A 15,560-nucleotide genomic window follows, 5' to 3' on the forward strand; every position below is an offset into this window, starting at 1 on the left:
ACGTTGAAGGAGCCAGAATCAATATTTGGTAATTTTGCTTGGAAAATGACTTAAATGATTAATCAAAATCGTTGTTAATTCTGTTACTTCTCTTTTTTACACTGTCTCGGTGTGTGTGAGGCCTAAAGTTGTTGATGTATTACATAATATTGTAAGGTGTCCTTGATATTGCGTCCAACATCATTATCTAGGGCTAGTAAAGGCTGGAAAAGTGTTTTAAAAATAATTTCCAATTGCGTCTAAAACTGGTCAGTAGCAAAATGACTCTGACACTGACAAGATCATTTACAAGTAGAAAATTGCACCTTTCAGAAAATGATGATTCACGGTTGAAACATGTCAGTGGTCAACACACATACAGATATTTCACACAGCATTATTTTAAACTTTTCTCTACGTTGATGTTAAACATTTTGGAGCAGATGTATTGCAGTTCTAATGCGACTGCTTTGCATATTAGGCCACCAAATGCAATCCCTGTTTCATAAGTGGTGGTTGCGGTGCTACCTGCACTCCTTACATCACACAGCCAGACATAGTCAATAATCTTAAAGGCACAGTGCAACGAAACCACTAGTTTGTAGTAGTAGTGCATATACAAGTAAAAAATACTGGCAGGAGTGGGTTATTACACTGAGATCCTGAGATAGCTTCAGTAAAAGTCAGCTATATATATATATATATATATATATAAAGCAAATTGTAGGTCTTACTCAACACAGCTCGAATTATTTCACCCTCACTGGTTTCATTGCACTGTACGTAATGTTTTTGCTCCAAGGAAGGGTGTATGTGTGTGTGAAGTGTTTAACTGACAGAAATATATAAGTAGAATTCGAAAGAGCAACTGTATGTGTGTGTGCGCATGCAGTGATATTTTCGATAAAATGCAGTTTTCTTACTCACCTATTTAGCAACAGTAAATCCATCCATCCGTTATCTATACTGCTTAACCGTCAAGGTCGTGGGGGACTGGAGCCAATCCCAGCTGACTTTGGGTGAGAGGAGGGGAACACCCGGGACTGGTCACCAGTCAATCACAGGGCCAACATACAGAGACAGACAACCACTCAATTTAGTGTGAGCAATTAACCTAACCCGTATATCTTTGGACTGTGGGAGAACCTGGAGCCTGGAACACAACAGTGCTGACCACTGCACCACCATGCTACCCAAACACAAGATTCGGCCACTGGGATCCTAGGATCCTACACATTTTTGTTGCACCAGTCATTATTGGCACTGAATTGGCCTGCATTATGTTGGCTGAAAACTTTACAGAAAAATGCCAAAGTTTACACGAAACTGTATTGGTGTGAGAGTTAGTGTTGTTTTCACATAGACACACTCCACTCCAAGTCCAGTTAATATAGATGGATTGCTCTCGGTTGGGATGATTCAAGTTTTGTGCTGATGTAGTTTCACCTGCGTGGTTGTGCTGATGTTGACTGTAGGTGAGGAAGATGTATAAAGACACACACACACACACTTACACTTACACATGCAGTAAGGTCAAAAAGTCATCCAGCACTAGAAGGCAGTTTTGCAAGTCGTGCGTTTTATTGCGCTTGCTGCATGTTTTCTTGTTTAAAGATGCACTCCATGTAAATGATCAGATGCCACTTTACACACATCATACCTAAATGACCTAATGTTGCATAAAGTGCCTCCCTTCCACCCACTATTAATACATTGTCTTTGATAAATTAAGTATATGATGAATATATTTGACAAATTGTGCAATTTGTCCCAAGTAGTAACGTGGTTGTCCTTCTCATTTTAAGGCCAGTTAGGTAATATATTATTACATGTTAAATGATAACCAAGAGAGATATCGCCTGTTATTTTGTATTCTCACTTCTGTCATCCGCTTCCTTATTTATTTTCTCTCTCCCTATCTCAGTCCAACTTCTCCCCCTTCTCCATCTCTGCCTTTAGGATGGTGGTTTGCTATTGAAGGCTTGCTCATTGTGAACGAAATGGTCCCCGTCTTTTCTCTCGGCTCTGAGGTTTACTGCCAATAGGCCTTAAAATGGCTTCATTTCCCATCAGCCCCACTCCCCTGAGGGAGCGTTTAGTGGAGCTAAAGGCCAATCAGGAGAGTCCAGGAGATCAGTAAAGTCTTGGTCTGAAATCAATCCTCAGAGTTCACAAGCTCATGACTCTGGGGTACAGGGGGAATCAACTTCCCATTGACAAATTCATCTTAACCAGACGGAGTGACCTTAGAATGATCCAACACCTGTCAATATTAATTATTAAACAAAAGATACATGACATAATAGCCTACATGTGCAGAAAAATAAATGTGTGAATCCTAAGAGAAGCAGACAGATGAAAGAATGTTTGATAACTGTTAAACTGTTGCTGCAGCTTCATTTAAGAACAATTTACCTCATTTTGAGCTTTCATTTTGGCTTTGGTAAGGAAATAAGTTCAAACACATTGCTGTGAGCATGTAGACGCAAGATAAAAATAAGGGGATACTGTATTTGAAGGTTGCTACCTGGTACTTTAACTGTATGTTAAATAATTAATGCACCCTTCTTTGGCTTCTGGCTACCACAGTGCAAAGAAAATGTCAGTGGATTTAAAGCAATTGGCTGTAGGGTTCAGACTAAATTGACAGAGAGCCCTCTGTATAGCAGAGGGTACACTCTGGCTCTAAAATGGAAATTAAATTTTATGATCAGAGACAGAGAAACCAAATGTAATATTCTCCAGGAAATTCCTCTACCACCTCAGGCAAACCTCAAAATTGACTTATTAGACCCCAAAAAACAGTGCAAAGAGAATATTTTTGTGTTTCTCACTGAATTGCTGCACCCAGTTTAATAGCAGACAATGTTTACTATATAGAGTTGATAGCAGGATGAAATACTGTTGAATTGGCTTACAAGATCTGTGAATACAAGCAATTAGACTCAGCTCATAAGGTGACATTTTGCAGTTTCTGACACAACATGAAATGTAGGTTGTAAAAATGCACAAAGAAAATGACAAGCAGTGAGGAATTTGTCTCTGCCTAATTAAATTTGCAATGTGATTTGGCTCTACAGGCACTATTTGGCACTGTAGGGATTGCTCCTCATTCATCATAAGACAAGTGACAATTACTAAAAACCTACTGTATGCCTGAACTGCTGTGTACTATATGCATGCTCAGTGTTAGAGAACCACTGAGTCATGGAAAAGAAAATGTTCTTCAGGCTCTCTTGGACAGAGGGAGGAGAAAAGTTACATTGAAAGCCTTCATTTCGTTGGGCATATTTGCTGAAAATATTGACTGGTTTCAACCTCGCATGGACTTAATCAAGGCAGCGTTGATTATGTCAGTATTACCGTTTGACCACAATTATTGCCTTATTAACTTTGATGGAGTATTCCACCAATTTTGCATTGAAAAACAAGTCGATCCAGCAGAACCAGAGGTATACCCTCTTTTATTCTACGTATTCCTCTTCCTTGGCACAATGCAAGTTTACCTGCTGAGCTACTATCCTTAAGCCGAGAGGAGGTGCAGGCTACAGAGGTCTGTTAACCTCAAAGCTGGAGCTAGCCGTTTTCTGCAGTTTTCATGCTAAGCTAATCACCTGCTGTCTCTAGCGTCATATTTACCGCACAGACATGAGAATGGCATCAATTTTACATCTCTGCATGAAAGTGAAAAAGAGCCTTTCCCAACCTGTCACACTAGTAGTTCATAGTTAGTAGTTAGATGTCGCAAAATCGTGGCACATAAGCACAAGGACAAAAACTCAGTTACGGAAGTCAAAAGATGAACTTTTTCTAAGTGGTCCACATTCATTTCAGATAGTCAACTGACTACGATCAGCTACTGTATTACTCCCACTGAGTTTAGTTAACATGATATGATTCCAACTGTTTTAAAGGACCAGTGTGTAGGATTTAGTGGCATCTAGACGTGACCGAATACCCGTAGCCTCACCCTTCCCTTCCCAAGTGTTGTCTTCCATTTCTTCACATAATCTTATGTCTCTTCTTTCTTCTCTTTTGTCTCCCATCCACCATCGAAGTCAAACTGCCGTTTAAAACGCTACTGTAGAAACAAACCGATGCAACATGCCAGAGTTCCTATGTAGATATAGAGGCCTCATTTGCAGGTAAATTAAGACTCAACAACTCTTTGTTTCAGGTGATTATAGACTAATGGAAACGTAATTATGAATTCTATATTCCATTTTCGCTAATAGATCTCCTTAAATCCTACACACTGAACTTTTAACACCTTGTTCCAAGTCTGAGCCATAACTCGGTACAGAATCAATTATTCATGACTCACAAAAATAATTGTGTGGAACAGCATGATGCCACATGTTGAACTGGCCTTTGGACAAACCAAACTCAACCAGTGGCAACCAGCTGAGACGATGCATTTGACTCATTATCAGCAGCTATCTGACTTTGCCCTAACCTTGATCCTGTTATTACAATCTCCCCTTGAATCGCCGGCTTAAAAGTAAAGAACTTTCAACTGTGACTGTGTTAATGAGTCACGCAGCTTCTAGAGCCAAGGTGGCTCTTTGGGTGAATTGGTTTTGCATATTACCCAGGCTGTCTATTGTTTCTGACAGATGATGTGAGCAGGATATGAGCATGATGAAATGAAAAGCAAATATCTGACAGATCAAATAACATCAAATAGATTCAGATAAACCCTTTAGGAGATAACTGTGCTGGTGTAATATTAAAATTGTTTGCAAGATTGTAAAGTTTAAACGCCTGTTTGTTGTCTCTGTTACCTCCTGTTTTATTGAGATCCCAATGCTTTTGATGCAATGTGTGCAAATATTAACTGCTTTGTTGTTTCTATAGATACAAAACCACTGCTGTTCTTCATTAATAGTGAAGCAATCACAGAGGATCATAAAAACACATTTGTTCTGACTTGAAAATGTACACACTCAATGAGGGACGACTTTGTTTCAAGTTTTTGCAAAGATGTCAAAAGCAAAAAAAAAAAGGCAATTTATATAAATAATATTGATGATATGTGGTTTATATGAATAGTTTATTTAATGGCTGGATTACATAGTAGTGCCAACTAAGTTCACCAACTGCTTGTTTGATTGCTGTTATAAACAGAGACTGGATTGTAGACTTGCTGACACATTTTTCATGACTGAAGCAGGTTGTCAACTAGTCACTTCACAATCACACAGGCCACTGTAGGCGTTACTGACACCATTTGTTGGCATTATTGGCTTGTGTATGTGGCAACTGTTTGTGCTTTTAGAAACTCAGCCAGCTCTGAGCACCTTATTGCTGACAAATGGTACAAAACTTCTGAAGACTGATTCATCACTTTCACCTAATGGAGAACTGATGCTTTTCCTTGCTTTGTAATTCAAAGTAGCAGCCCCCGCAAACACACCGCACTACACTCTGACTAACTCTGAGCTGGCACGCAATCTGATTTGTCAAAAAGACGCAAGAAAGTGGAGAGTGGGCCGCTCGCGGAAAGATAACAGCATCAGTGGGTGAGAAATAGTAGTCAGGAAACTATTTCTGGGCACGTGCCCAACTAGGCCACTTTCTGATCTTTTTTCCCAGTCCAAATCAGCACTTTACTGCCAGCAGGACAGTTTGCAGTCTATTGTTAAATCCTGCATTACTTTTCATATAGACTCTTATCACTCCTTATGTGGGAAACCTGCATTAAAATGAGCATGGATGTGTAGTAAATCTTTACGTTTCACAGTTCCTCTCCTCCCACTGTATTATCTCTCCACTGATTGTACTGCCGCCCAGTCAGCAGGACAGCAAATGGGGTTGTAAGCAGTTAACAGGCCTGTGAAGCTTCTGTCGGGAACATTAACATAGCAAGATCACAACAATGAATGTGTTATCGGGCCTCGCCATGGCAACATACACACAACTTTTAATGAGTGGATCTGAGCAGGGATGCTGTTGTTGTGTTAGTTGAATTTTTAGAAGAATATTAATTAGCAGGATGAAAGGCAATGTAAAACAGTCCCGTTGCTGTATGACAAGCATGCGGCTAGGATGGTTTCCCTTTTGTCAAAACCTATTTACAAAAAGCTCTCTCTCTCTCTCTCTCAGCACATTTTTAGAGAAGCAGCACTAGAAGCTTCTTTGTGTTCTGTCAGCAGGATAGTGAAATTGCATTGGCCCAGTGTGTCGGTATACATACGGACAACCACAAACATGACCAGGCCGGGGTCCGCAGACACACACACTCTTACACACACACACACACACACACTGTGACTACATGCGAACCAGGCATTGGGAGACACATTTTTAAGGTGTAAAATCAAACTTGTGGCTCAGCCAGCAGCTGCTTCTGCTCAGTAATTTACACGTCTGCAAGCGAGAGCTCCAGCAGCAAGTGTTGTAAGAGTAGTTAGAGCTGTGAAATGAACTTCCAATGAGGAGAATGAAACACTGGTGGTTGTATGATGTGTTGGTGTTGACTTTACTGCAGGGTTTTTATCTATGGGGATCTGAATATGTTTGCTTTTCTATGCAAAACTAAGGATTTGGCAGAGACCCATAAGCCTGAGGTTTTATATGGCAGCTGATATGTGCATAGGTGGTAAGTTGGAGAAACTTCAGTGTTTTTAAGCTTTAGAAATTAATGTCTGGATTTGTACTTTGCTCTGAGGCGGTGTTATAGGTATTCTGCTTTATCCCTTTGTGTCTTTTATGTCAATTTGAACTTTGGTGAGGACTTCTAAGAATGACTCTACATAAAGCTCTAATGATCCAGTTTAGGAATAAAACAAGTTCTTGAGTGTGAAGAATAACACACATTTATCAGGTCCCTTATTTCCTCTTTAAATGAAGTGTAGGAGTAAATTTCAAGAGCAGCTCTCACATAATCACATGATTAATCTGCAAAAACAAGTCATTTAAATTAAAAATAGTTTCCAGTTTAATTTGTGTAAAATGGTTAATATCTATAACAGCAATTAACATGAGAAATTGCCAACAATCAATCATCGATCATGAATAATACATGTATGATATATAGATATATAAATAGGGATGACATAATAGGGATAATTAAAAGTAAACTGGAGATCATTGTGACTAGTGCAGACTATGTATGGAGAGTGATCATACATCAAATCCATGGCAAACGTATTTATGTTGTTGATAAATGCAAGAAAAATGAAATAAAATAAAAGAAATCAGGTGTAATATCCATATGTTCATATATTTAATATGTTTGTTTGTGTCATATGTTTAACTGAAATGCAAATACTTGACCAAAACCACCTTATTTTAAATTATACATATTGCTTTAAGTAACATATTATTCACTGTTACCAATATTTTCCACATGTACTCCAAAGATATGTGCTCACCTGTGGCTCTGCACCTCAGCCAACTTAACCAACTTAAGAAATCACTGGAGCTCTGTTGAATTTCAGTTTGTCTAAGTTTCTAAGAAATATGATAAACAGCTTTAATTCTCAAGTTTATGAGTTGAAGTAAAAGTCAAGGATTTTTATTCTCATCATGAACTTATAGTGAGTCCTCAGTTTCACTTTCAGCAGTTTGATAATTATGGGCTGTTTTTCATTTGCAGGGTTCTTGTGCAAGATGTCCTGAACATTTTGTACGTCTCAATGTGGGAGAGTGCTCTGAGTGTCTGTGTGCTTGTCTTTGTGTCTGTGTGGTGTCTGTACATGTGTGTGACAGCATTTTCAGTCAGAGCAACCCCAACCTTTTGAGCAGAGGTCAGAGTTCACCGAGACAGGAAGTGCCAAGAGGCCAGGTTGTTGAACCTTTGAGCGGAAGCTCAACAAACAACTCCATGAAGAGGAATATATTCTACATGACAGTGTTGTAAAATTCAATACAGAGTTAGAATGAATACAGGGTCACAGTGGCCACTTTTTTCTCCCCTGTGACAGAATGCAGAATTTGAATGAGGGTGGAGATCACAAAGCACTCATGTCACTATGGTAGAGCGATTTTGTCATAAAGGGAAGCCAGAGATCTGACATCCTTAAAATATAATCTGGTTTTGACCTTGGACTTTCCTTTAACCCATCAAAATAAATTCACATCTTTCTGTAGCTCTTCAATAACAAACCCTAAAAAGGGAATTTTAAATCTCTGTTTCTCATTCCTCATGTGTGTCTCTCTCCAGACGTAAACTGCAACATGACCATGGCTTCTAACTCCATGACAATGCCCACGTCAGACCCCAGCGCCTGGGCAACAGCCATGAGCAACCTGGGGATGCCTCCGATAAGCATGACTGGACAGCAGCTCTTGCCAGGTACCACAGAACACGTGCTACAGGCTGCCAAACGGGTCACGCGGTGCCACACCAAAGTGCATTGTATTGTACAGTGAATATATTGATGTGGGAATTTCTATCCCACAGCTCATAAAAACCTCAAATTGCAAGATTTATGTTGACATTTTTTGTAGTTACAAGATATGCTGTAAGTAAGGAATAACTGCCTATATGTTTAGAGGCGGGAGCAAGAGCTGCCGAAAAAGTTACAGAACCTCTTTTGGTTGTTGGCATGAATTCACAGACTGGCCGGAAAAATGTGTGTGGGAGGACAAATGAGTAACAATGTTTCCTCCCCCTCTGCTGCCTTCAAAGTGCCCGTGAGCAAGTCAGTGAGCATCGTCACTGGGGCAGTTGCAGTCATCACTCCGGGCAGCTCCTGATGCGTCAGTGTTTGAATGTCTGGAGTTTTCCCCTCCTCTGCATCTCCATCTCTTCCCCCGGGCAGTTACAGTTAATAATGTGGTGTTAGCTCATTTTCCTGCCAAAGTAAAGGTTTGAAAATGCCAGATGTGTCCAGAGGATGACGATGCGTGCATGTTTTCTTACCTGTGTGGGGCCTGAGAGGGCGGTAAGTCATCCTTGTCTGGCTGCAGAAAGTCCAGCTGGAGCTCATGGTGTTTACAGTGTGTGTGGTAACCCCTTTAAGGAGTTCCCTCTCCTTTCCACTGAAAGGTTGGTAATCCTCATCCAACCTCCATGGGGTTGACTAGCTCCATTCCGATTGGCTGAGCAAGCGAAGTCAAGTGTAGCTGCATTTCGGGAAATTATTTTATTCTTACCTGGAGTAGATCAAAGCCTTTTGGCAAGAAAACAAATAATCTTAAGAGACCTAGCAACCTCTGTGTCCGTGAACCAGAGTAGCTGTGAAATATTTAACTAATGCCTGCTTTTGTCAGGTCACACTGGGGCAGCAGCTGAAAATATGCCAGTTTGTGGTACATGTGTGTTCATACATCAAATGTGCCAATGTTACAACCGAGGGGGTTTAGGAGAGGATGATATTTCAGTCTGCTGATCCCTTCTGTATAACCTAGTTTGCTTGAAGTCAAGATATGTAAACACATCAACATCCCTGTAATCCCTCTAAGGCCTGTTTTCTTAAACTGTGGTTCGCAACCCCAACCGAGGCATGAGCAGACTTCTTTTGTCGAGGAGTGTGACTCAGCGGGTACGGCTATGCCCTGTGAACACAAATACAGTTACAGCGCAATAACACAAATACAGTCAACAATGAAATAAATATTTATACCCACACCATAAACTTCAGAGTGCAGGATGGTGGTGTATGTTATTCTCCATAGACAGTGATGCACGAACAGTTCACATCATTAAAATAAGATTACTGTTCCCCTGTTTATTAACAAACTGTAATGTTGTGTTTGCTATTTAAATATAAATATTTATATATATTTTAGTGGTTCAGTTTCAAGTTATAACCTCTCCAAAATGTTCTGTGTTTTACAGGCAGTTTGAGACTAACAACAGACGATTACAACAGAACTGGATGTTTATTGGTGCACTTCACCAAAAACATGCTGAATTCCCTCTAATGGGGCATTTTTGCAGCACAGAATTTAGAAGAGCTGATATTGTCTGCCAGTTAGAAATAGTATTTTGTGTGAGAAAAACACTGTGAGAAATAAGTTTCTGAAATTGCTTTGATAAATACCCTTTTAAATAATCTACATGCATTTACAAAGTGTCATAAGGAATGTTACATTTACTCTGAACCATTATTTTTGTGGTGGGTTATCTGTAGCCAGAAAGTTATGAAGGCACCAACTGTACATGTGAGAAAAGCTAAAGTAGAAAAGCCTTATTGTCATGCAGAATAAGGTGACTTTCACTTACTCACTGTTTTATTCAGGCATGACAACACATTTATGGAAAGAGGCGCTCGAACGATATTTGGCACACTAAGTTGGGACACTTGTTTATCACATACTGTATGCAAATCATTTTGCTGCACAGGCTTTTCTTTTATTCATCCCCAAGTTGGCGCGAATGAAAAGTGAAAACACTGATTAAGGAGAGACAGTTAGACATGCATTTAATGACTCAATCTGCATCTTTCACCTTGTGCTGCTGCGGCCTTTTCTGTTAATCTGACGGACCTATATCACACGTATCCCTGCCCACATTTAATGTCGGCTTTTGTTGGCACTTGCGATTGATCCAATTAAAATAGATACACTGAGCTCACTCTGGGAGAAGGAGTTATGACTCTATTCTGTCTGAGGAGAAGCCGGCAAACACTCTTATAAACACACATAAACGGTGAGCAACGCTCATGTGCACCCACACAAGCATGCACAGAACAGTGACTCAATACTATAAAAGACAGCTCCTCGTTTGGGTCACAGACGAAAGGCTCAAGCTTTCATTTTATAATGATGATTAGATACATGCAAGACAAAGTTCAAATATTTCCAGCTGACATTATAGAGAGTTGTGAATGATTAATTACGACATCCTCCTGGTTAATGAGGTCAGAGGTTATTTAAGAAAGCCATTCAAAGAGGTTGAAGCTTGTGGATTCTGCCTTGCCTTCCTGCTGCTACATCTCTCGTCTTTCTACAACTATTAAGCATCATGAACAAATGCAACCCATCAGAGAGCTGCGTCATTGATATGTCCTTAAGAGAGCGAGCACACATTTATAACACTTCATCGACATTACTTTCAGAAGGCTCAATAAATTGCTTCAAGATTAATGAAGCATTGACGCATGTGCCCATTTGTTTGTCGTTATTCAATGTCATTACAACCTCAGCGAGCACTTTGTTGTTGAATATTTGGCATTGAGGACATTATTTTCATACTTACCAATTACTTATCTAGGATAAGTCTTTTCACTCTCCTTGGTGGATTTTATTACCCTCATTTGTGGAATTTAGCACATGCTTTTCAATTGTGTCTTCATACACATGCATGTGATTGTCTGCGAGTCCACATGAATGCATGTGGTTGCTGCCCTTTGCTACCACGGATCATCTATTGAATTCCATTTGTGGTATTTACTGCTCTCACACTCAGCACAGCATCTGCCAGCTCTTCTTTCAAGAGCATCGTAAACATTACCGATGGAGTAGGAGGCTGTCCAGCGTGATGGAGATGGAGGGAAACGCTCTCGCCCACGAGGGAGAACCCCTGGCTAAGGGAGAGGTGTGTGTGTTGTGGAGGGGGGGGGTTGATCTGTGTGGCATACAATGGATGAAGCCTTCGTTGTGGTAATATATCTTCATTAAAGTCGTTTTGCTGAAGCAGTTTTCGGAGGGTGGTAGAGAGGAAAGTGGGGAGGAGAGAGAGATGGAGAGGGAGGAGAGTTAGGTGAAGAGGACAGCTGTGTCTCCCCTCATGGATCATCTGGAAAAGCAGCTGGTGCTTCCCTACCTTTGCCTCTCCCTTCCTCCTCTCTCTCCCTCTCCTGACTCCCCCTTCCTCCCTCCCTCGCTACCTCTCCAGCCCAAATTACCCAACATCTTCATTAATGTCTCATTACAGCTGAGTCAGCCACTGTAACCCACAGCCACGTTAGAACACACGCTGTTCATTTGGTTTTTAGAGAGCCGAGCGCTTTCACAACGTTAGCTTCCACTCACGGTGAAAACCCAAACAGTACATGTGATAAACCGGGCTGTGCCGCAAACGGAGTGCATATCAATTTGAGGAATTAACACAGTGAAACCAACAGCATCTCATTTTCAATCCTTAAAATCTAAAATTTAGATCATGTCTCATCACTTATATTATTCTTTAAACACCTTTAGTTTAGACATTACTGTAATCTTTTGTGTTATCATTCACTTTGTGAGAGCATTGTTTACTTTTTTACATGATACATATCTGAACATACCTCTTTTATCTCTATCTCCATCTATCTATCTTTATCTATTTTGTACTTTTTGCGGAGCTCAGTATTATGTATCTGCAGACAGACAGAACGACGCTTGCGAAGACAGGATGCAACAGATCTGTTTGAAGTACTCCTACCAGCTCATTTTCCTTTCTCCACTCCTACCATCTCTGTCTGTCTCTCACTTTAACCATTAATGAAAAGGAAATCTCAGGTCAGTCAAAGTTGACTGCTAAGTGCAGTCTGAGTTATGAGTGTGCCTCCACACTCTCTGTTCCGCCTGCTCTTTAACAGGCAGCTGAAAAGAGGCCTCCTAGCAGTCAACCTGACCTTTGCTGAGCTCCATCCATAATCCATAGGTTCAGCAGGCTTTGCAGAGAGATGCAAGGTCAGATTTCCAGTCTGTTGGTTCTGAACCTCCTGAACCTTTTGAGCTACTCTGAACGTATCACACGCAAATGCATGCCTTCCCCCTTGAGCCTCCCACGCATACACATAAGGCAGAGAGCACAACTTTAAGCAAGCTATAAAAGATGCACACACACACATGCTCTGTCACATGTTATGTTTTATGGTCTTTGAACTAATGCAGCTGGGTTAACTATCGACTCTCCATCATGACTGAAAGAAATCCTGCTCTGAGTTCACTTACCCACTGAAGAGCGTGTGTGATTTATGTGTAGGTTTTTCATCATGGTTAAATGAATAATCCAGCATTTGGGAAAATCGGCTCCTTTGCTGTCATATTTGGACTTAGGTGAGAAGATTAATATCAGTGCAGACAGATGTTCCATAATGAACACAGACTGGATGCCAGACAAGTTAAGAGGAAAACTACAGCTTCAACATTGTCTTGTTGACATGTTGTGTCCTGTTAGCTAGCGCTCATTACAGCAAAGATAGAGGATAGATAGATCCATCATTTTGGACCCTAAAGCAGAATTGTGGAAAAACTTCCAGATTTGCTGACAGAGAAGACCGACACTGGCAGTGGCATGATGCCTCTCCAATTAAGGAGCAGCCTCCGTTGAAAAGTGAATGGAATTTGACCTGTATTTCATAGTTTGCACTCTCCGTCTCATGTCAAAGGCACATTTTTCTGCTGTCATGAATTTGATGCTGCACATCAGTGAGTAGACATTTACACACAGATCCATGGTTACACAACAGGATCCTACGTGACCCAGTTGAACTAAATATAATTTTGAGCAGGCCCGATTTCGTATTCATTGTTGGGTCTTGATTCCTCGGAACCAAGTGGACCCTTAAAGATCGCGAATAAAGATACTCCTGTGCTTTGTTGAGAGTAGAGCTAGACCGATAAATCAGCCAGGGCAATACATCAGCCAATATTAGCTTTTTGCACATACAGTCTTATCAATATTGGTGTATATGCCGGCACATAAGTAACAAAAAACTGCAGTACAGAAATACCTGACTACGTTTGATGTAATTTCGAAATGGGGTCACCCACATATAATTTAGTTCTGAGAAACATCTAATGAGGCTCAATAATAAGCACCGTGAGACGCTACAAGCTACTGGTGAGTAAAGTACTACTGTCTGTCCACAAATTGCACATTACGTTGCAATGGGTTATTTTCTGTTTATACACATGTCCATATGACAGCGGTGGAAATTCTGAAAGCCCGGTTTTAAGCCAGGCTAAACAAATGTTGTGCATATTTCTATGCCGAATGGAAAGAGATTAAATTGTTATTGATCTTCTCATCTAACTGCTGGTAAGAAAACAAACAAGTGTATTTCCCAAAATGTCACCGTTTTTCTTTATCTTAATAGTCCCTGCTTTTCATCCTTCTGCCTAGACAGCTGCACCAACAGACTGTGAAGCTCTTTGTCAGTTCCGCTTTAAGATAAGTGCTTTATAAATGAAGACGATTATTATTATTATTATTTGATTGTAACTGGTGTGTAAATGATGTAACAGACTGAATACAAAGTTCCCTCTGATCTTTCATCACTTTGTCAGCATGAAAAATTGCCCTAAATTGTCACTTGTTACTCATAACATAGCCATCTTGCTTTTACAATTAGGCATTTTCTCATATCAGTTTGTTAGTTTGTGCATCACGCCAGTCAACTGAATTTCATCTTAATTGTTTTTTTTAGTGGCATAACAGCAAAGTTTAGAACAAAACAACATATTTGGGACTTAAAGGTACAGAAACTGAGCAGAGAGCTCAGCTGACACAAAACCTCTCTGAAAACAAATCCTCCATGTCGCACAAAGAAATAAATTTCTATAGCATTCTTTTCATCAGAATTATAAAGCCATATGCAAATCTCAATGGTTTTGGAACCAGGCACAAGCCACATTTGTGCTTCTATTCCACTTCCACCTGTAAAAAGATGAAAGAAAATGCAATGTGCAATTTTACAATCTGTTTCAATTACGGTAGGCAAAATTTTCCAACAATGCCAGAGCAGCTGTCATTATGTGAAACTATTACTGTAGCAATTTACATCAGATATATCATTAATCTAATAAATGATTTATAGCGCTCATATCAAAGCAAACTTTACAAATTATTGCACATTGAGGGATAAAAGGCAAAAAAAGCACTAACACTGGAAAATACATGGATGCCTTTGATAAAAGAATGCCAAGATTGGAAACAGAAAAGCAAAAATACGTTTAGTAAAAACTAACCTGAACCAGCAAATGTCCTCTCAAATTAAAGGTATCAGTTTATCTACAGTTCATTTTTGTTAGTTGGTGCATGCAGTTTTAACTTCCATTTTATTTTTTGATTTGTTTATGGTGACTTTATTGAATTGTAGCTCTGTAAACTACTATTACTTTTAGGTCAGAGGTTGTGAGACAGATGGACTCCTTGTGGCCAGAGAAGAGGTACTATTTTGTCAGCACAGTTTAATGTTATTGAATTCTGGCAGGAAAAGTTGTATTCACTTTGAGTTGTGGTGACCATAAAGATGAGAAGTCTATTGATCGATGTATGATAGATATCTTTATGGTCAGGGCTGGTGAATGGGGGTTGTGAAAGTGGCGCTGTGTTATTATTGCAATATTGAATGGAGGTTGTTATATCACTGAGTCATACACCAACACTGTGATGACAGCAGAATACCATGGAATAGCCAGAAAAATGGTACTCCTCCATCTCTCCTCTCTCCGTCAAATATGATTATGTCTGTCTCTCTGTTTTCGGCCTCCCCCTCTCCCTTTTCCTCTCCCTCTGACCTTACAACCTTACAAGCTACCACTTATTATCACAGACACACAGACACTCTCATCTCTAAATCTGGCAGGATTTATTCACTCTGGCAGCTATGTCTGAGACACTTTATCTCATGGATATAATTTAGCTTTTTTCAAGAGTTTTCAAGACATCTGCAACCATAACTCACATTGTCCTCTAC

The 15,560-nt window shown here is 40.0% G+C and overlaps 1 protein-coding gene across 1 annotated transcript in view; it reads left to right on the top strand.

Moving 5' to 3' along the window:
- The first annotated feature begins 8,161 nt into the window (after window positions 1-8,161).
- The window catches only part of LOC139207095 (ecto-NOX disulfide-thiol exchanger 2-like), a 66,759-nt gene continuing 59,360 nt past the window's right edge, over window positions 8,162-15,560 (top strand). The window contains exon 1 of the mRNA XM_070836729.1: window positions 8,162-8,278. Coding sequence (XP_070692830.1) covers window positions 8,167-8,278 — 112 coding nt within the window. The 5' untranslated portion in view covers window positions 8,162-8,166. The remainder of the gene's footprint in view (window positions 8,279-15,560) is intronic.

Source organism: Pempheris klunzingeri, chromosome 9 (assembly GCF_042242105.1).
Source record: "Pempheris klunzingeri isolate RE-2024b chromosome 9, fPemKlu1.hap1, whole genome shotgun sequence".
In the NCBI taxonomy this organism is placed as follows: domain Eukaryota; kingdom Metazoa; phylum Chordata; class Actinopteri; order Acropomatiformes; family Pempheridae; genus Pempheris; species Pempheris klunzingeri.